General features: G+C 44.2%; 2 protein-coding genes across 5 annotated transcripts in view; one reads left to right on the top strand and one right to left on the bottom strand.

The window, feature by feature from the left end:
* The window catches only part of LOC147010978 (cationic amino acid transporter 2-like), a 73,444-nt gene extending 72,250 nt beyond the window's left edge, over positions 1-1,194 (top strand). For all 4 annotated transcript variants that reach the window (XM_085859667.1, XM_085859665.1, XM_085859666.1 and 1 more), the window contains one exon: positions 954-1,194. In XM_085859667.1, the coding sequence (XP_085715793.1) occupies positions 954-1,099 (146 nt within the window). In that variant the 3' untranslated portion in view covers positions 1,100-1,194. The remainder of the gene's footprint in view (positions 1-953) is intronic.
* Positions 1,195-3,479: 2,285 nt separating this feature from the next.
* Positions 3,480-20,235, bottom strand: RS1 (retinoschisin 1). Its single transcript, XM_085859019.1, has 4 exons — positions 20,099-20,235; positions 11,205-11,400; positions 8,654-8,798; positions 3,480-3,814 (listed from the first exon to the last, which is right to left on the bottom strand). The coding sequence occupies exons 1-4, from the start codon at positions 20,218-20,220 to the stop codon at positions 3,480-3,482; spliced, it is 798 nt and encodes a 265-aa protein (XP_085715145.1). The 5' UTR covers positions 20,221-20,235.
* Between the last annotated feature and the right edge of the window lie 473 nt (positions 20,236-20,708).

The following is a 20,708-nucleotide window of genomic DNA, read 5'->3' on the forward strand; positions in this document are numbered from 1 at the left end:
TCATTTTGCCGACCTCGGAAGGATGACAGGTTGAGTCAACCTCCTGGTGTATAAATTCAGCGGCCCAACGGGGCTTGAACTCAGGACCCGAGGATCCCAAGCTGCCACCCTAACCACTAAGCCAACACCAGGCTTGGCACTTGTGGTGATATCCTGTTCTGTATTTTATATCACTATTATGTTGAAAGGGGTACCAGAATAATGTGTAGGTATGGACACTTGCGTATAAGCTGTCTAGCATTGCTATAAACTATCATCCCGGTGTTTGAGAGGCGGGGTGATATATACAGTAAATGTGTGTGCCATCCCTCGAGTAAACCTTAAAATAGTGTCCTGTCTGTCAGGCATTAGTTGCTGGACGTTAAAGATCCCACAGTGTCCCTCGCAAAGAGTAGGCGAGCTATCGCCAGCACCCCGGCCAAATTCCAAATTCCTGCCCTGACTTCCTGCGTCAGAGTGGCGACCCAACCGGCATTGCAACGATAGCCCTAGAAATTGCTTCGGCAGCACTGATGCTCTTTATGGAGCATGGTTCAAGATCTGAGCTGAAGCTGCTGTTTGATCAGAAAATCGGTCTTTGGTGGCATGGATGTGCGTGTTCTATATTCTCAATATGGGATTTTGAGTCCTTTTACCCACCATTATCCTGCACAACTCAATGTGTGCTTAGATGAGAGGTTTTGAGCCGATGATGTCATTGAATAATTGTACTGAACAATTGTACTCCCGTCATTGTTTATTGGTTTTTTTTGTTAATGAAATGAGACCGATTAGTTTATAAGCACTTCTTCCTAGTATAGCAAGCCTCATGTAGTTATGACGGAATTGCGGTGATGTGGACACTCCAGACATGAAATGGGAAATTACAATTTAACCCTGGTAAGAAGAGTGCTATTCTGTAAAATGTCAATGAAAGGTGAAACAATGTCGATGTGTTTGTTTGTACCTGGCAGGTTTTGCCATCTATTTTGCCTATGGGATGTGGCACAGTTCAGAAGAGATTAACCAAAGATGCCATTCGGCAAAAGAGCTCAGGAGTCCTGTGTCCTTGGCATCTGCAACACTTCCCTCTGAGCCACTAGAATCAGACGTCAACTAGGCAATACTCCAAATGTGGCGTAACCAGGTGAAGCTTGTTTTAAAAAGTAATCCAAAAACATTTTAATCTTTGTGCAATTAAATCACTTAAATGTGTTCCTTATTTTCAGTCTCTTTCTTTCCAGTTGATTAAAGGGCCGGGATGAGGATGCCTACTGCACAGTCACCTGGTCATATTCACCTGGTTATAGATGGAGACAAATTTGATGTCCTTGGACAGATTCACTGTCGGTGATCTCATTCAGGGTTGATGACAATCCCAGATGCAAGTCACATTCATTGCATGTAATTCAGACAATATAATCGATCGCTTTTATTAGCACAGTCATCGCCGTCGGTGGCGAATGCCAGTTCGACCATGATGTAATTGCGAATTCCATCTGCTGGTTTCATCATTACTGATGTGTGGCTGCACATTCGGGCAGGAATTTCAAATTTGATCAGGGTGCTGATAATTATAACTCCCATACTCTTTGCAAATGACATAGATTGAAACATCCAACAACTAATGCCAGGAGACTGGTCTATTTGGACGTGATCCCACCTACTTCTGTGGTCAGCAAAGAGATATTGGGACCCTTCCTTCTCACTTGAGGGATCGTAACACCAAAGCCTTTTATTCGGATGCTCCCCAGAGTCCCCTGGGTATGCATACCAAGATTGGTCAAAAACTGGAAGAGGTCATGAATGAACAAACAAACACAGACTGTTTGTGCTTTATAGTATCAATTATTACTATAATTATTGTTACTATCGAAATATTCCTTCCATATGAGATATAATACCATCACAGGGGTCACATCGGCTATTCATCCCAAGCCGGATAGAGAGCCTAATCGTGCCTGTACCTAGCTCGATTTGGTTCGGCCAAGGTCAATCAAGTGACATTCTGGATCCCTCCTCCCACCGAGCCACTCAAAATGGCGACTTAGAGTGGCTCATCACGCTCAATGGAGGAGGGTCTGGACTTCAATGCGAATCATCCTATTAAATCTGTCCTTTATAGGACTTACTATCAGGGGCTGCCCGGAGGGGAGGGGGGAAGGGGGATACCTGGTGCTGCCCGGCTGGATGAAGTTTTCCTGGCGGTGGTTTCAGGACATGTAGGACAATGATAAGTTTTGGAGTTATTGGCCTCATGATGGTTACCTTATGCCTTCGGGGCAGCAGCAGCACTGCCTGACCCCACATCCCAATATACATTTTATAGCGACCTTTAATGGCCTCTAATAGGACGTCATTTCCAAAGTGTGGTAACGTAAAACTTTGTTCAGATTCTGAAGTACCTACACCCAAAATGTGGGACCTCTGGGTGCTATGGTTCGGCAATGAAAAAATAGTGTACAAATGCACAAATACTTGAAAATATTTACAGCCTGTAGGGCTTTGCGATCGTGTTGACTCAAAAACTCAGAGACCACTGCATTCGTGTGTATATTCAAGGAAGAGGGGAAGGTGAACACGGAACACACAAACATTGTACAAACAAACTTATTCACCAAATGCACGTCCCAGGTTTCATCCAGATAGAAGAGACTTGAAGTAACTGGATCTTGTGTAGATAAATTAGTATGGTGTTCGTGCAGGCATGATGGGCTGAATGGCCTCCGCCTGTGTTAGATTTCCTTGTATTTCCTTGTATAACTATTCCTTAACAGGCCCCAAGAACACCACAGTAGATGGACCAGGACAAGGACAAGACAGAAATACCAGCTACCGGCCGTACGGGCAACATGCTCTTTATAAAGTGAATGGCTCCGCAACCGGGTCGAGCTGGGGTGAGGGAAGTGCATGCCACACCGATAGGAATCCATTAATAAACAATAAATCCAAATTTTTTTTACTGCACTGTTTGCAAAGGATGACGCAAGACGTCGTAAATTGTGCTATGAATGGATCAAAGGTCCTTCTCACACCAACGAGCGGACGCCCGAAACCGTAGCCAACTCATTTTATAAAACGAATCCACGGTACTGAATACCATATTGTGGAATATGACGTGCAATTTCTTTAAAATCCTATTACTGTGTTCTACAGCATGTATAGCACAATTATACGAGGACGATTTCCGGTACTTTTTATGGTGTCGTGAAATTAATTCCATTTCCATTCTTCTGTATTCACAATGTTTTGTATTAAAAGCTGATAACGTTGTATTATTTTATGCACAAGATTAAAATAAGGATGATCAGGGCATTCAAAAAAAGATCTTGTTGATGTTAAACATTGTCATAAGCCTGATGATGAGAGAGACAGTTTTGAGAGACAATTCAAACCACATTGAAAATCTACCGAGCAAGCAACTTGAATCATAAGTGGCATTACTGCGCACTCGATAAGTCGATACAACGAAAGGCGAGGTGGGACGAAATGACTGAGTTTCAATATAAGCTGTCAAGCGGGGTGGTTGAATGCTCAGGATCACCATCCGGCGATGGGACCTTTGCAAAGTAACCACTTCGGTCCAATCTGACCTCAATGTTTTCTAGATCGGCCCGGGATGTCGTCATAATATCGGGAGTCGGTGGACTCGAATCGTCTTCACAAGAACAGGAGCTTCTGGTCACTGGCTCGAGAGGGATCCCTTTGACCAGTTGTCGGGGTTCTTGTCCTTTCGTACTCAGCTGAGGGGTCGCTGGTTGCTTGGTCAACAGTGTGAAGTCAGGACTGACTTGCGGAGGGTGCGTAGAGCAGCGCTCGCAACTCATAGCTTTGCCTGAAACCAAATGTAAAGGAATGGAAGGAAACATAAATGTGAGAATATTTCCGATTGCTTTGCTGTTGGATTTCTTTTTAAATCGCGCGGAAATAAAATAACTTTTTTTTTTTTTAATTCTAAGACTGTGATATTTTTGGGGTTAACGAAGGGCTACGAAAAGTGATCGGATGGTCCCAAGACAAACATTACAGAAATTTGTTTTTCAACATTTCCTTCTCCAACAATTTCAACTCAGGATTTCTCCCGAGCCTTTTTACAATTTAAACCTCTTTACGGAATCATCGTCTTTTCCCAAAATGCCCGAAAGGAAACTTTTACGATGCCCTAAACTCCCTAAAGGACGTAAAGAATTCTAGAAGAATTTTATTGCCGTGATCCTGTTCTAAACCAGGCACCATTTTAATTATGAGTGGGGGTCGGTGGGGGAGGGTGAAGGGGTTGAATGGTGAGGAATGAACAAACATCTTCTCAGAGACATCGCAATTTCTACACAGGTATACTATCAGCGATCCATACTGAAACATATGGAAGACCAAATGAAAGCTAGATTAGATCTGTGACTTGCTTAAGGTATCATGTAAATCTGTACAAACCTGTTCCATGGTCGGGTTATCGGCGACTAAACCGTCTCCCCCACCAGATTTCCGACTGAGGAGGGTGTATGATGGAGACACCCAGCAGGACTAAAAACAAAACCTGTCAATGGTGGAGGAGCTCATTGTGAGCCAACAGCCATCCGTATCTCGTGCCCAACTGTTTCTGCGGACGTCCTCCTGCAGTTGGGATACTTGTTTTTGGAGGTTGGTGGTAGGATTTGCACTCCGGCCACCGTAAAACCTTTCAACCTGCAAAGTATACTAAAAATGCAAAGAAAACTGAAAACCCACTCCGTGGGAGTACCTCCTGTGCAGCTGCTCTTCGCAGGGCAGCAAACCGGATCACGGGGTTGGGGCAAAGCCTTCACGACCCCCAATCTTTGATGATAGGAGGAAAAACATGGGGTAACCTTTCCGGGAAGGATTGTGGCAGTGTGTGTCCGGGTGGTGCCGAGGTGTCGTCCATCAGACGGTGGTCTCTTTGGGTTAACCTGAGGTGGTCCGTTCGGGTAGGTGCCTGGAATGTCCCATCCCTTAGAGAGGATGATCACCTGTCACTGTTATCATCTGAGATCAAGTGTTTGAACATAGGTATTGCAGCACTCTGAGGTTCAGAGACCGGAGAGTGGTGAGATCATGGCGGGTGGTTACACCTTCTATTAAAATTGTCACTGATGGTTACCATGCCCAAGGAGTTTCTGAAGCGGTGTCCAAAAAAGCTGACTCCAATGATAATTGAGGTTACACCGGTCAACGAACGTATTATGAGACTGAGGATTCGTCACTCCTCGGGTGTCATTTCTCTGGTCTCTGTATATGCTCGACTGAGGAAAGTGATCTCAACGTAAAGGACGCATTCTCTGCCACACTCGAGTCTTTGGTTGATCAGTGCCCCAGGCGAGATACTCTTCTCATCTTGGGGGATTTAAATGCATCGACTGGAACTGATAGGGAGGGTTATGTTACATGTGTTGGTCCCCATGGTTCTGGAACTGTGAAGCAGAATATCCCTAAGTTCCTTGACTTTGCAAGAAGTCATGGACTTAGGGTGGTTGGTTCATGGTTTCAGCGCCCACAAGCTCAAAGCTAGACTTGGTATTCCAACGCTGCTGGTGTTGCAAAGGAGATTGACCATGTACTTGTTGATGGTCGCTGGAGGATGATCCAGAAATGCAGTGTCGACCAAAGTGCACAGTTACTCAATACCGACCACAGGTTTGTTGTAGCAACTCTGAAGTTGCAGCGTAAATCCAGGAGAATGGTACCATCCCAGCCTTGGCTGGATGTTGGCAAGCTCAAGGATGAGAGGGTAGCAGGCGGAGTGGGGATTTGGTGGTCTGGGTGCTTTGAGGAATCCTGAAGAGTTGTGGAGTGACCTCAAGACAACCGTCCTCGATGTTGCCAGTGGATGTCTTGGAACTCACCAAAGGGCGAAGAAGAATTTTGACTCAAGGGACACTGGATACCATTAACTAGAGATTCAGGGCCAGGCTTAATGGCAGGCCTGAGCTATTCAGGGAGTTGAGATGTAAAACTATGTGTGCTGAGGGTGGACAGGGAGGCCTCTGTGTGAGGAATCTGTGAGAGGGTAAAGAATCATCTGTGGTCAAGTGATTCTCATGCTGCTTTCAGAGGAACTTGTGCATTTCGTTGCTCCAAGCCCGTCCCTTGGTATGCTGCAGTTGGAGTGGAGGGTGGTGGGCGCATGACGGCGGGGTCCGAAGTGAAGGCCCGCTGGACAGGTTACTTTGAGTGGCTGTACCAGGGTGATCCACCAGCTGTTGAGTTGGATTTCAGGTGTGTTACTATCCCTATTGGTGACCCTCCAGTCAACTGTGGTCCACCTTAATTGGTGGAAACATAGACTGCGGTGAACTGGTTAAATGGGGTAAAGCTCCTGGGATCTTTGGCTTCCATGCTGAACTTCTCAATGCTGGTGGAAATGCTGTACTCAGGTTATTGCGTGCAGTTCTGTGCTCTGCCTGGAACACAGGCATCATTCCAACTGATTGGAAGAGGGGCCTTGTTGTGCCCCTCTGGAAAGGGAAGGATGATCGCCAATATGGCAGCAACTACTGAGGGGTGATGCTGCTCTCAATGCCAGGCAAGGTTTTTGCTCGGATAATTCTTGCGAGGGTTCGCAGCTACCTGCTTGAGCACCAGCACCCAGAGCAGTCAGGCTTTACACCAAAGAGGTCAATGATTGACCGTATCCTTGCTCTTCGTATCCTCACCAAACGCAGACGAGAGTTTCGGCAGGAGCTGCTTGCAGCCTATGTTGATCTCTGTAAAGCATTCAACTCAGTGAATCGGGATGCCCTCTGGAGGATTCTTGGTCTTCAGGGAGTGCCACCAAAACGGATCGATCTGATGTCTAAACTATACTCTGGTACTGAGAGTGCTGTGAGATGTGGTGGTTCTATCTCTGACTTATTTCCAGTTGTTACTGGAGTTCGTCAGGGGTCTATTCTGGCCCCCACATTTTTCAGCACTTGTATGGACTGGATTCTGGGGAGGATGTCAGAGATGAAGCTGCGGTGCATCGTTTGGGAATGTCAAGATCTCTGACCTTGATTTTGCAGATGATGCAGTCATCTTTACGGAGACTCTAGATATCCTTTTGGGGGCCCTCGAGGGGCCGAATGAGGAGTTGTAGCCACTGTGATTACGGGTTTCCAGGGTCAAAACTATGATCCAGGCTTTCAATGACATCTTGGATGCTGCCTTCCTGTCTGTGCCTGTTTGTGGTGAGGTTGTTGAGGTCACAGAGAGATTCACTTACTTTGGCAGTGATATTCATGTCTGTGCTGGGTGTGAGCCAGAGGTCAACAGACATCTGGGTCAGGCCCGGGGAGTCATGTATTCACTGGTTCATGGAGTGTGGTGCTGTCGGTACCTCAGCAGAATGACGAAAGTCCAAGTCTTCAGGTCCTCGGTACTTCCATTCTTGCTCTCGAGATGTGAGATTTGGACTCTGACCAGGGATCTGAAACAGAGACTTAATTCCTTCGGTACCAGGTCTCTTCGGAGAATCCTTGGCTCTCGCTGGCTGGACTTTGTGTCCAACGAGGGTTTGCTGAAAGAGACTTTGATGAGATTTTTTTACCTGTTTCATCTGTAAGCGTCAGCTGCGGCTGTAAGGACATGTGGCTCATTTTCCTGACACTGATGCTGCTCACCAGTTTCTCTCAATGAGGGAGCCTCGTGAGTGGAGGAGGCCAATGGGCCGACCACGTGCCTCGTGGTTGCAGCAGGTTGATCGGCATCTCAAGGAGATGGGGATGGGTCAGGCATCTGCCTGGGGGATGGCCAGACAGCAGCCCCTGGAGTACCGGCAGAAAGTGAATGCAGCGACGGGCTGCTCCGGCACATGCTACAATACCTGACCTGAACTGACCTGACCATCTCCACGTACTATCCCCAACCCCCGAAGGAAAAATGAATAAATAATTCCTTTGACCTGTCTCATCTCGGTTCAATTCTCAACCAAACTATAAACTGCCACTTTGGTGGTTCTTGGATGGGACATCCCATCACAAAGTGCGTCATTCCTCTGATAGACAAGCTCGGTGTCCTTTGGATGTTAAAGACCCCTCGGTGTCTTTCACGAAAAGTAGGCGAGTTGTCACCAACGTCCTGGCCAAATTCCAAATTACTACGAGCTTGCCTTGGTTGGTCCAAAATTGTTGGTCCGAAAACGTTCTCTGGCCAATCCCACAAAAAGTTAAGAATAATTGGGGAAGTTGAATAAGTAGTAGTTGATGTATGGTGCTCATCTCTGAGCTGCCTCACCCTGGGTTCAAGTCTTGGCCCAGCTATAAACTGTCATCCTGGTGTTTCGCATGAAGGTGATTCATCCATGTGTGTGCCGTCCCTCAGATGGACGTTAAATTGGGCTTCCAGCCTGCCAGCATCAGTTGGTGGCCGTTAAAGATCCCACGGTGTCCTTTGCAAAGAGCAGTAGGCGAGCTATCGGCGGCACCCAGAACAAAGTCCAAATTCCTCCTCGAACCAACAGAGGGTAATGAATCAGTGGCATGACTTCGCACTCAGGATATGATGCTCCCTGCAGTTATGTGCTGCATACAGAAGGAGAAGGAGAAGGAGATGTTTGAGGTACCTTGCATCCTCAATAAAATTTTTCCGAGTAAATCGGTGTGCGGGGACTCGTGCATGCGTGGACGAATGACGTACATGCAACCACAAGTCCATAGCTAAGAGTGGAGGAGGTGTGACGCACACTTTGTCAGGCACTCAAGCACTTCTAGGCGAAGCGCAATGCGGCTGTGCCATCGGAGCGGACGCACACGCAGGCTGGAAGCCATCACGGGTGGCCGCAGCAAGCTCTGCACACTGCCACTGCGGTCTGTATTCCCATAGAACACCTGCACAGCCAGGAATATACGTATATTATAATTATTGTCAATATATCAACTGCGAAATCAATGTCCGCTTCAACAAGGGAGGGCACTCCGATGTCACGTGCACATTTTTCTGCAAATCATCGAGAATGAGGAGACCATTTTAAATCGCTCCATCTTGCTTTAGCCATCCCATATCAACACAACATCGACTTCATGTAATCAACCAAATCGTTTTATATCCTCGATGGTGTCCTGCAAGACTCTTGGAGAAGCATCATCACATTGCATGCTGGAGAAGCACATGAGGAGACAGCAATGTACCTTTGCACGAATTGCAGGTGTACGGAGGATGACTATGACGATGTAGACAATGGACAAAGAAACACACAAAGTACTTTTTGGGGAGATTTAAACCTGGGGATCAAGCTGTGTCACGTGACTGTATGACGTCATGCTTCCATTTTACTGACCCCGAATTGTTAGTCTCACCCCGATGGGGATAGGAGACGGTGTGTGTGTGTGTGTGTGTGTGTGTGTGTGTGTGTGTGTGTGTGTGTGTGTGTGTGTGTGTGTGTGTGTGTGTGTGTGTGTGTGTGTGTGTGTGTGTGTGTGTGTGTGTGTGTGTGTGTGTGTGTGTGCGCGCGTGTGCTTATACATTTTACTTTAAAAATCGTTTTCTCTGCAACCACTAGTCCAATCGTTGCAAAACTTTAAACATAGGAGGGACTCCCCATGTAGAATATTTTATTGCTAGCACTGACGTCAGAGGTCACATGGTATGGCAGCAACATCGTATTAAAGAAAAAAAATTGGACATCATTTTCTCCTAAACCGCCTAGCGAAAAAATTTGAAACTTGGCATATGCCATAAACTCCCCATGGGGAAAAAGGGGTGATAATGATGACGTCATTAGTAAGGTGGTATATTTCAGCCATAATTGATTGAGTTGAAATCCTTATCCAAAAATCTGAAACTTCATATATCTGATCCAGGACCTGATGTGAGTGAAGAAATAAATTTATGATGTCATCGGTCACACGGTATGGCAGCTATATTGGATTAAAGGGAAAAAAAAATTGGACACCAACCTGTCCACCTAATCCACATAGTTCACACACCCAAGCTGTCCACCTAGTTTTGTCATAATTCGTCCACAATTTTTTGACATGTGCTATGTATCGTTTTTGCGTCACATCTCTCAATGGTGAAGAATCACTTATTTAAAAAAACATAAAATCTTGTTTCCGGATCCGGATCTTCACCAAAATCGAATCAGTTTGTCCTGTCACATTCCCACACCTGTCCACCAAATTTCCTCCGAATCCATCCACAACTTTTTGAGATATTGTGCTCACAGACAAACACACAGACAAGCCGGTAGGCGGCGATGGGTCGCCGAGCAGGAGGTAAAGTATTCCATACTAGTAGTAATGCCTGGCGTTGCTCGGGCTAGCAATAAAGCCTGGCCTGGGCTTTCTTGCAAATTTCCTGAATAGCTGTTAGGGGTTAGCGGTTAGCGTTAACGGTTAGGGTTAGCGGTTAGGGTTAGGGTTGCAGTTCGGGTTAGCTGTTAGGGTTAGGGTTAGGGTTAATGTTAGGGTAGCTAACCCTAACCCTAACACTAACCCAAACCCTAACCCTAACAGCTTGGCATAGCGGAGGTAAACAGCGCCCGGGGCAAAGTGGAAATTTGCGTCCCCCGTAAGCCTTAAACTTGAGTGGATTTGAATGGAAAATCCCATAAGGGATATCGATTTATCGATTTTTTCGAATATCGGAAGTGTTATGGAAAAAATTTATAGCCAATGACCTAAGTTGGACCAAAAGCCATAATCATACCGAATTTGAATGGAATCGGTTGGAGTTTGTGAAAATGCATCAAAACGAATTTTGAGGGGCCTCTGAAGGAAGACAATAATGTCATTAGTATATGTGCCAAATCTTGTTTCATTTCATGCAGTAACAAAAATCTGATGTTGGAATAAAGAAAGGGGCGTGCCAAAATATTCATAGAGATATCACAAAAACCGGAATATATTTGATAGAGCATCACCTGTAGATCATTCGTGCCAAATTTCATAACCCTACGTGGGATAATGGCTTTCGGAATTGATTTGGCGTGAACGGTACCTATTTTTAAGGTTTTTCGGTTGTTGCTAGGGAACCAAAGCGTCCCTAGCAACCACCACAATTTCCAAACCACTAGGTCATAAGATGTACCTACCACCCGAGTTTGGTCAAAATCCGTCCACGTTTACTACCAATTGAGCTGATGACAAACAAACAAACAGACAGAATTACTGACAATAAGGGTCACCTATTTCAGCGACCCAACAGACAGAGGTGAAAACATTCGATGGCGGAGGTAATGAAATGTAACCACAAATAAAAGGTCCTCTAGTTCAAGTTCAGTCTTGTTGACTCACCCGGTTATTTCCATTATGATCCTTGCAGCAAATCCACTTCTGGTGGCTCTCGGAGCGATAATCTAGGGCAAACTTGGTCACCCACTCATCAGCATCACAGCGTCCCTGGACAATGATGCCAGAGACAAATCGTGCTCCGTCCACATCGATCTTCACCCATTGTTGTGCATCTTGGTGAAGGGCCAGCCAGGCGCAGCTGCACCGGAGAGGTACACGGACAACCTTGATTGAAATGGTTCTTCACACGCATTCTTCATTCCAATAAATGTAATTTGTTCAATCTCTCAGTAACTGTCCTCATGGGGCTATCACAGCCATTTCAGATGATCATCATCATCAATGTACCTACCATACTGATGATGGGTAGTTTGCCATTACCTTCGCAGAAGTCAGTCAGGGTAGGAATTTGTAATTTGTTCAGGATTCCGGCGATAACTCACCTGACTCTTCGCTAAGGACTCACCTGAAGGACACTGTGGATATTTCCCATTATCAATTTTTTTTATCAATAAATCTCCTTCATACCAATGCCCACCTCGACACTTGTGGATTGTTCTTCACCATTCAGGCGAAAGTTATTACTGATACAGGTTATGAGCAGGGGATATCCGGCGCTGCGCAGAGGGAGAGATTTTCCCAGCGATGGTTTCAGGACTTGTTGGACGTTCAAAAGCTATGGAGTTATTGGCCTCATGGTGGTTACCTGTTGTCTGTAGGCCGTCGGCAGCACTGCCTGACTCCACATCCCGATATACACTTTATAGCGTCTTTGGTGGCCTCAAAATGGACGTCAAGGCCAACATGGAGTAGCTTAAAACCTTGCCCAGATTCTGAAGTACCGACACCCAATGTTTGGGGCCTCTCGGTGCTACGTACGGTTTGGCCGTGAAAGAGTAACATACAATCGTACAAACACACAAAACAAGAAAGACGTCATGCAGAGCACAATACCTGTGAAATCCCTGAAACAAATTTGATCTTAAAAATAATTGGTGGGTGAATTCAGTGACTGGATATGCAATTCCTCCTCAAATTTCAAGTCAATTGGATGAAAATTGATGATTTTAGTAATGTCACAAAGTGCCCTTTGGCCTAGTTTGACTTTTTGAAATTTGGACCGAAAAATCAAGACTTCTTCCTTATGAGCCACTCGACCATTTAGTGAGGTTTGGTGAAGATCGGTTTTAAATTGTGACCTGGAGGTGATTGGCATACAGACAGACAAACAAACAGAATCACAGACCAGACCAACCAATGTACTGCAGTTATGAATCTTCGATTTCGCAATTAACAAACACAAAAAACACACAAACACAAAAAACACACAAACACAAAAAACACAAACAAACACAGAAAGAAACGCACAAACAAATGCACAAGTACAAACACAAACACAAACAAATAAACACACAAATGCACACAAACACACAAACAACCACAAATACAAACAAATAAACACACAAACAAATGCACAAACAAACACACATACACAAACACACAAACAAACACACACAAATACACAAAAAACACAGACAGAAACGCAAGCACACAAACAAACATACAAAGAAACACTCAAACACACACCCAACCACACAAACAAACACACAAAGAAACGCACAAACAAATGCACAAATACACACACAAACACAGAATGAAACATACAAAAACACACAAACAAACGCAAACAAATAAACACACAAACAAATGCACAAAAAACACACTTACACAAACACGAAAAACACATACACAAACACACAAAAAAACACAGACACACACGGAAGCACACAAACAAACACACACAAACACACAACCAAACACAAACAAACACACAAAGAAACACTCAAACACACACCCAATCACACAAACAAACCCACACCCAACCACACAAATAGACACAAACACACATGCACACAAACACATAAATAAACACAAACAAATACAAACACACAAATGTACACAGACGAACACACACAAGCACAAACACACAAACAAACACAAACACACAAATAAACAAACATAGACACACCCACAAACAAACGCATGCACAAACACAAAAACAAAAAAATAAACACACAAACAAGCAAATGCACAAACACACAAACAAATACACAAATACACACAATCACACAAACAAATACTCACAAACACACAAATAGACACCAAACACACACACAAACACACACATGCACAGAAACACACAAATAAACACAAACAAATACAAACACACAAATGTACACAGACAAACACACACAAGCACAAACACACAAACACACACACACACACACACACACACACACACACACAAACATACACAAGCATACACAAACAAATACACATGCAAGCACACACAAATACAAAAACAAATGCACAAAAACTTGAATACATGTACATAGATTAGAGTTCGATTACTTCTTTCTTTTTTCTTAACACACCTGTCTCCAGTGATGGGATAAAGCTATGGGCGTCGATTGGTGGGGGACGGGGGGGGACATTTCCCCCCCACTTTTTATCAAGGGGGGGGCAATGTATCGATTGTCCCCACCACATTTTTCATTGAACGTAAGTTACGTAACACAAAACGAGCTGCTCTTGTAAAATCAGGCCGAGATGCTCCTCAAATACAAGAATACATTTTTTAATCTCTCTATAATTCCAGCAATCTCTGTGTGCATGTTTGTCTGTGTGCATGTTTGTCTGTGTGCATGTTTGTCTGTGTGCATGTTTGTCTGTGTGCATGTTTGTCTGTGGGCATGTTTGTCTGCGACCGCTGTTTCTCGACAATCACTGGTCCGATCTACTTGAAACTTGCCAGGTATATTGCTGGGGACCCGAGGATGTTCCTTTTCAAGGTTTGAAATTAATCGGACAAGCGGTTCCCAAGTTATGGTCTCCGTACTCGCAAGCCGTTCGCGTCTGCTTTGGCTTTGGGAGTTGGACCAAACCATTTCACGTAAATAGAGGGGGGAGGGGGGGTTGCCCAATACAGAGCCTCTCTGGATCTTTACTTTTTGCAAAAAACAACAAAAGAAAAAGAACCGTTAGTTTTATTGGTCTATTTTAGTTCTATTAAAGTTTTATTGGTCTATTTTAGTTCTATTAAAGATGATAGGTTAACAATTAAACATTGAGAATCCGTGCTTCCAAAGCCATGGTCTCCCACCGGACAAGCGTCCATAGCGACATCGCTTTTTGATCCTTCGATGTCGGCTCTTCCTATCATTGCGAAGCAGAATTCGCCAAGCGTTGGATTGTTCACCCACTAACAGGGAACGTGACCTGGACATTTTGAGGTAAGTTGGGACGTTTTCAGACTTTGTATCGTCATTTTATGAGTTTTTAAAGAAATCGCGGCTTCATGGCCCGGAGTGCCACACTTCGGATAGTGTTAGGCCGCAACGGCTCGGGGCCCTTTTAGCGACCAAAATAGTTTATTTCACCTTTCTAACTTGTATCGCCGGATGCCTGATGTTATTACCTGCACGATGATGTGTGTGTTTAATTTTTGTGACTTTGCACCGTCGAGTTATAAGCCAATAAAAGATTTCGCGGCCTGGTATGCTGATTGAGATGGTGGAGCTTGTGCAGGATGACGCGGTTTCCCTCTACCGGCTCGCACGAACGAATGGAAAGATATTTTGTAATTCTGTTTTCATATTTCGCAGTCGATAACAGTGGCCTAAATCCCAACGTTGAAAACCGGGTGAAAATCGAAGGAGAGTGGGTATTTTGGCGACTAAATTAGCTTTGAATATTTGGGAAACATAAAATAAAATGCGCTGATTCACTCGCTTTTGCGGCGGTTAATGTAAATAATGTTTTCATCGGTACTTGGACTTAGGGGAGGTATAGACCTACAAAACGAGAGGTATCATTCGGACGTCAGACTTATGAGGATAAAATTATAGATTTTAAAAGGTAGCTGTTGAAAAATTTGCCAAATTCACCTAAACGGTTCGGACAAACGAACGGAAAATTCTTTTTGAATTCTGTTCTCGGATTATACAGTATCTATAGGGTAGTAATGAGATTACCTCGAAAATCCGATTAAAAAAGGCTTAGGCTTCGCAGCTGAGCCGCGGCTTGCAATTTTTACGAGGAAAAATAACGTTCCGGAAGAATATTTCTCTTCCACCATCATCCGAATAATTTTCTGTTTGTACGAGGACAAAGACGAAGGATAGACCGACAGAATAAGGATAAAGGATAGACCGAATAAAAATGCCCTGTTACGCAAAAATAACCCTTACAATTCACATGTCAAAATTTATTCAACTAAAATGTAATTCCCTTCTCGTTTCATCGAGGATATGGATATCAGAAAGTTTTTCGCGACAGTATCAAGTAGCACATCCCCGACCACTCTCCTGGAGCAATCAAGTTCCCAGAAAGAGGTGGACGATTCAAAGGAGAAGATAGCAGAAAAGGGTGCATGTGCGAGTACTCGGCCTAATTTCCCAGATCAGCCTTTTCAACCTCATGATGCCAGTTGTATGCCAGTCCAAATACTGCCAAACCGAAAGTTGAAGTTTCAACAACAGTGGTTCAAAGATTTTCCGTGGCTTCATTTTGATCAGAGCATCGGCGGTGGACTCTGTCACATCTGTGCGGACGCTTCTCGTGAAAAAACTTACCGAACTTGCCCGCTGTGCAGAAGACTCATTTGTCTCAAAGGGCTTTTGGAACTGGAAAAAAGGCTACAGAAAAATTTAGACAACACGAACAATCAAACACACATAGGCTTGCCTCTGAAAATCTGAAATGTCGCAGAAGTCAACCTGGTGTCCATGTGCAGCTGAGCAGCAAACTGCTAGAAGAGAAAATATCTGCATGGTCAGCACTTCTGAAGATTATCACCTCACTGCAATATTTAGCCCGACAAGGTTTTGCAATTCGTGGGAAGGATGCTTCTGAAGGGAATTTCAAAATGCTCTTACACAGGCCCCCCTAACAAACGGACGCAAACGTGGTCAGACGGAAGGAAAACCCGTCATTCTTGTTCCAAAAACAGCTAAAATTGAAGAAAAAGCGACAAATTGGAAGCAACACAGTAATTACGGTCGAATATCAAATATAATGGTAACCAACACGTTTTTTCTAGACACAAGAACGGTCATGACGGAAACAAAAACGGTTGTAACGGAAACAAGCACACAAAATCCGAAATGGAACGGAAGCATGAACGGTTATTTCCGTCAGGAATAGTCCGAGACCGAAACCAAAGCGGTTCATTCCGGTTACTGTAGTGCGAACAAGATGGCGGATGCAGTGGAACGACCTGTTACGGTATGTAAATTTTTAGTGCTTGTGCCTCAAACATAAATTTAATCTATGTAATATATAGTGGGTAGTACCTGATGTAGATTTAACAATTTATTAAACCGAATTTTGTTGTGATGATAATGTTTGGTTTGCCTGTATTTCGAGCCCCCGAGTGATGGATCGCGAGTTGTGTATGCCCAGTTCAACATAGGGGATCGTGTATGGGATCTTTTTACAGTTTTTACTTCATATTAACTTTGTTATTTTATTGGAATTTGCAATTTATTATTACTATCAAATTTTACATCTTGCAAATATTAACGATCAATCGTCACTGATCGCTGCAGCACGGGGGCACGGATTTCACGAAATGTCAGGCACACATTAAGTCTCGAGGGCGCATTTATCGCTGCTTGTATAATATCCCGTACCACAAACAGGTTTTCATTAACAGACATGATATATTAAAGGCAGACTGCATTAAAGTTAACTTACCAAAACTTCAAGAACTTTTCAAGCCGCCATGTTTCCCACGTTATGATAACCGGAATTAATCGCTTTCGCTTCAGTTTCCGCCGTTTCGCGACGGAAATAACCGATGTTGCTTCCATTTCCCACCGTTTTATTGCGGGATTGACCGTTCTTGTGTCCGTCATGACCGTTCTTGCGTGTAGAATAAACGTGTTGGTTTCGGTTATATTTGCTTTTGCGACCGTAATTACTGTGTTGGTTCAATTACGTCGCTTTTTCTTCAATTTTAGCTGTTTTTGCAACAAGAATGACGGGTTTTCTTTCCGTCTGACCACGTTTGCGTCCGTTTGTTAGGGGGGCCTGTTACAGTTGCGGGCCGAGGATGATATAAACCTCAAGACGTGGCTGTCAAGGAAGACGACGTTCACAAGTGGAGAAATTCAGAACGAAATTCTACAGTTGATGAGTCATGCCACCCTCAGAAATATCTGCAGTAACGTGAATGAAATGTCCACTTGGTTCGGACTCGTAACTGATGGAACGCAAGATATTCAGGGGTATGAGCAGGAGTCGGTGTGTGTGCGCAATGTGACGGATTCCTTTGATGTTCAAGAAGATCTCATCGGCCTCTACCAATTATCGTCAACAACAGGAGTATCACTTTGTAAGATGTTTCAGGATGTCCTAATTCGGTGTCAACTCCCTATTGAACACCTTGGAGCGCAGACTTACGATGGGGCAAGCAACATGTCCAGAAAGTACAAGGGCTGTCAAGCACAGCTAAAAAAACTCCAACCGCTGGCCAGTTATGTTCACCCAACTCATTACATCCAAAGCACTACAAACTGCACCGTTCATAAGAGACGCCCTTGATTATGTCCAGGTACTCAGCAACATCTATAACAACTCTGGAAAATTCAAGCATCTGTACTTGAATATCCACGCTGATGATGCTGACACTCCTTGCCCTACATGCCTGAGGCCAATTTGCCCGACGCATTGGTTAACTCGTTCTCCTGCCGTGAAATCGATGTTGGATAACTATGAAGCGGTACTGGATGCCCTTCAACAAGCAAGTGATGACTTTGGTACGAACACGGCATCACGAGCCAACGGTATTCGAAGCTGTCTTTCATCAGGAAAGTGTGTTCTCGGTCTGTTTACATCATTGCCCGTTCTCCAATCCCTTGAATACCTCAATAAGGCACTTCAGGGTTCACAGGTTACCGTCTCTGGTATGCTTACTGCTGCAAAGGTAACTGCACAGAATCTCCAATCTCTCCATACCGACCAGACGTTTAAGGAGGTTTTCGAAGCAGCACAACAGAAGCTCCAGCAGTGCCAACTAAATCCAGTGACCCTCCCACGTAAGCGCAAGCTTCCGAAGAGACTTGATGGAGGCACGCAGGAATACACTGCCAATTCTGCAGAGGAGGTATACAGAGTTGAATTTTTCAGTCATCGACAGCGCATCCGAGAACTTGAATGAGTACTTCACATCAACCGACCTCATGGCGTATAGGGACTTGGATGAAATGCTCCTGTCTGGGTCATTCAAACCACAAATAGTCCACAAATATCCCGAACTGTCGGATTGCCTCGAGCAAGAACTTGGCTTCTTTCGTAAACAGTTCAGTGGTTCATCTGTTGAGGATTACCGTAAGATATTTGTAGACATGATGCCGGAAGTCCGTCGAATGTTCCCACAGGTAGAACGTTTGCTTGGGCTTCTATTGGTTACCCCAGCAAGTTCATGCGAAGCTGAATGGTCATTCAGCACACTCAGACGTATGAAGACTTGGTTACGTTCCACATTGACCCAACAACGCCTCAACCATCTCGTGATCTGTCATGTTCACCGAGATCGTCTGACTGCACTTGACCCCCAAGACATTGCTACAAAGTTTTAACTGGATTGGCAGACAAGAGGGTTCATATTTTTGGCAGGTTTTAAGGTAAGTTAACCGTACTCGTGTAATATCAATTTGTATGTCAGTCTCGTTTTCAGTTTATGTTTAGTGAATCAGTTCAAGGGTCATGAGAAGGAGGCTTGATAAACAATTCTATATATATATATATATATATATATATATATATATATATATATATATATATATATATATATATATATATATATACATGCATATATTAATGTATTTCTTTGATGACACTTGAAACTTTGAAATGTGAATGATTAATGTTTAATTAATTTCGCTCCGTCTGCTTACATTTGATTAAAAGATGGTCGATAGATGGTCAGATTAATTTAAGGGATTTGTGTGATCAGAAGGCAGCATGCCAACGAGTGTATAAAATCAAGGATTTGCAAGGGTAGACTTGCTATGTCCATGCCGGCACGAAGCGGGCTCTTCGTGGTCTGGACATGCAATGTCCCCCCCCCCCCCCCCACTTTTCAAAAGCAATCGACACCCATGGATAAAGCTCAGAGGTAACAAACTTTTCTGGATTTGATTCCCGACAGAAAATAAACCCACAAACTGTCAATCCGAATGACCCTTTTCGGAGATCACCTGCACACACACGGTTGGCGACCTCTATATGAAAGGTTTATGGAGACCGCCATCATCCTGCAGAGGAAGGCGGCACGTTGTTGTTTCGTATGCAGTCTGTGGCTGCTGGTTCCATCATTTTCTGGAAGTGCGGCTGATGCAGTGCCCCATGTTTCCAGTAAGCTGGTACTCGTTTTGCTGACCTTGGAAGGATGACAGACTGAGTTAACCCACCTGGTGTTATTTTAACGGTGCGACAGGAGCTCAAACTTAACACCCTAAGATCTTTAGCCAGCCACCTTGACTGTCAAGCCAACACCAGGCTGGAATGGGGCAGGTCAACCAAGCACAAGTGGTGAGGATGTTGAACACGTTCTTGAGTCGTTCATTCCCCACAAATCCATTCGGATTCAGATGATGATCTTGACAAGAAACCTTTGATAATGTTCCATCACATAAAGCAAACCACGTCGTTGTATCCCATTTCATTGGGTTTGAATTGGGATTAACGTTAACTTTGTGACACCCTATATTTTTATTTTGACACAACAACTAATAATAAGATGTGTGTACATAAGTGTATTGGCAACAATCTCACACGCCGAGGTCAAGCCTAGATATATTTAAATTGATCAAACAAAGGAACACGCTTACCCAAATCCCTGAGCATTGAGACGAGCACGACCAGGACCCCAAACGGAATACCAGCCGGTGTATTCATTTTCATGGGAACAGCTTAGCTGTGAATCCTTCACATCACCTGATTCCAGCCCCATTGGTCGATGGAAAACGCATTCTGTTTAAACACAGACATCTTTCGATATATTACTAAAACTCTCATCTTGTATGTATGTATGTATGTATTTATGTTCCCGAAATACAGCCAAAACGGTACACGGTAGCACAAAAATTTTTGGCCCCAGTTACTCACCATTCTCCTGCGGTGTGCAGTATCAAGTTTCGTTCAAATCGGGAAACGAAAAAATTATTTAAAAAATCAATTCCTGATTTAGTCAAGTACTCTTCAGGAGAATTTGATCAATGCAAACAACCTCAGCGGTGTAGTTCGCTGGAGATATTTTCTTTTTTTCCTTGAAATGATTTTTTTCATCTACCGCTGTCACAACGGGAACCCAACGGGTTCACGGGTCGTCTAGTTCTGATTAAACACAGACCCACTCACAGAGTCTACCCACTCTCCTCTTCCCTCAAGAGTCAACCCGCTCTCCCATCGCCACCCAGAGTGTACCCACTCTCCCATCCC

This window comes from Eptatretus burgeri, chromosome 16, assembly GCF_056783735.1.
Source record: "Eptatretus burgeri isolate ZD-2024b chromosome 16, Ebu_testis_v1, whole genome shotgun sequence".
Lineage (NCBI taxonomy): Eukaryota > Metazoa > Chordata > Myxini > Myxiniformes > Myxinidae > Eptatretus > Eptatretus burgeri.

Bases quoted from the DNA above. Each gene is read 5' to 3' on its own strand.
- RS1 (XM_085859019.1), bottom strand. From the start codon at position 20,220: ATGGGGCTGGAATCAGGTGATGTGAAGGATTCACAGCTAAGCTGTTCC. The intron at 8,799-11,204 runs GTGAGTCAACAA...CTGGCTGTGCAG, and splicing joins ATCATAATGGAAATAACCGG to GTGTTCTATGGGAATACAGA. The intron at 3,815-8,653 runs GTGCGTCACACC...ATTTGGTTTCAG, and splicing joins GCTTGAGTGCCTGACAAAGT to GCAAAGCTATGAGTTGCGAG.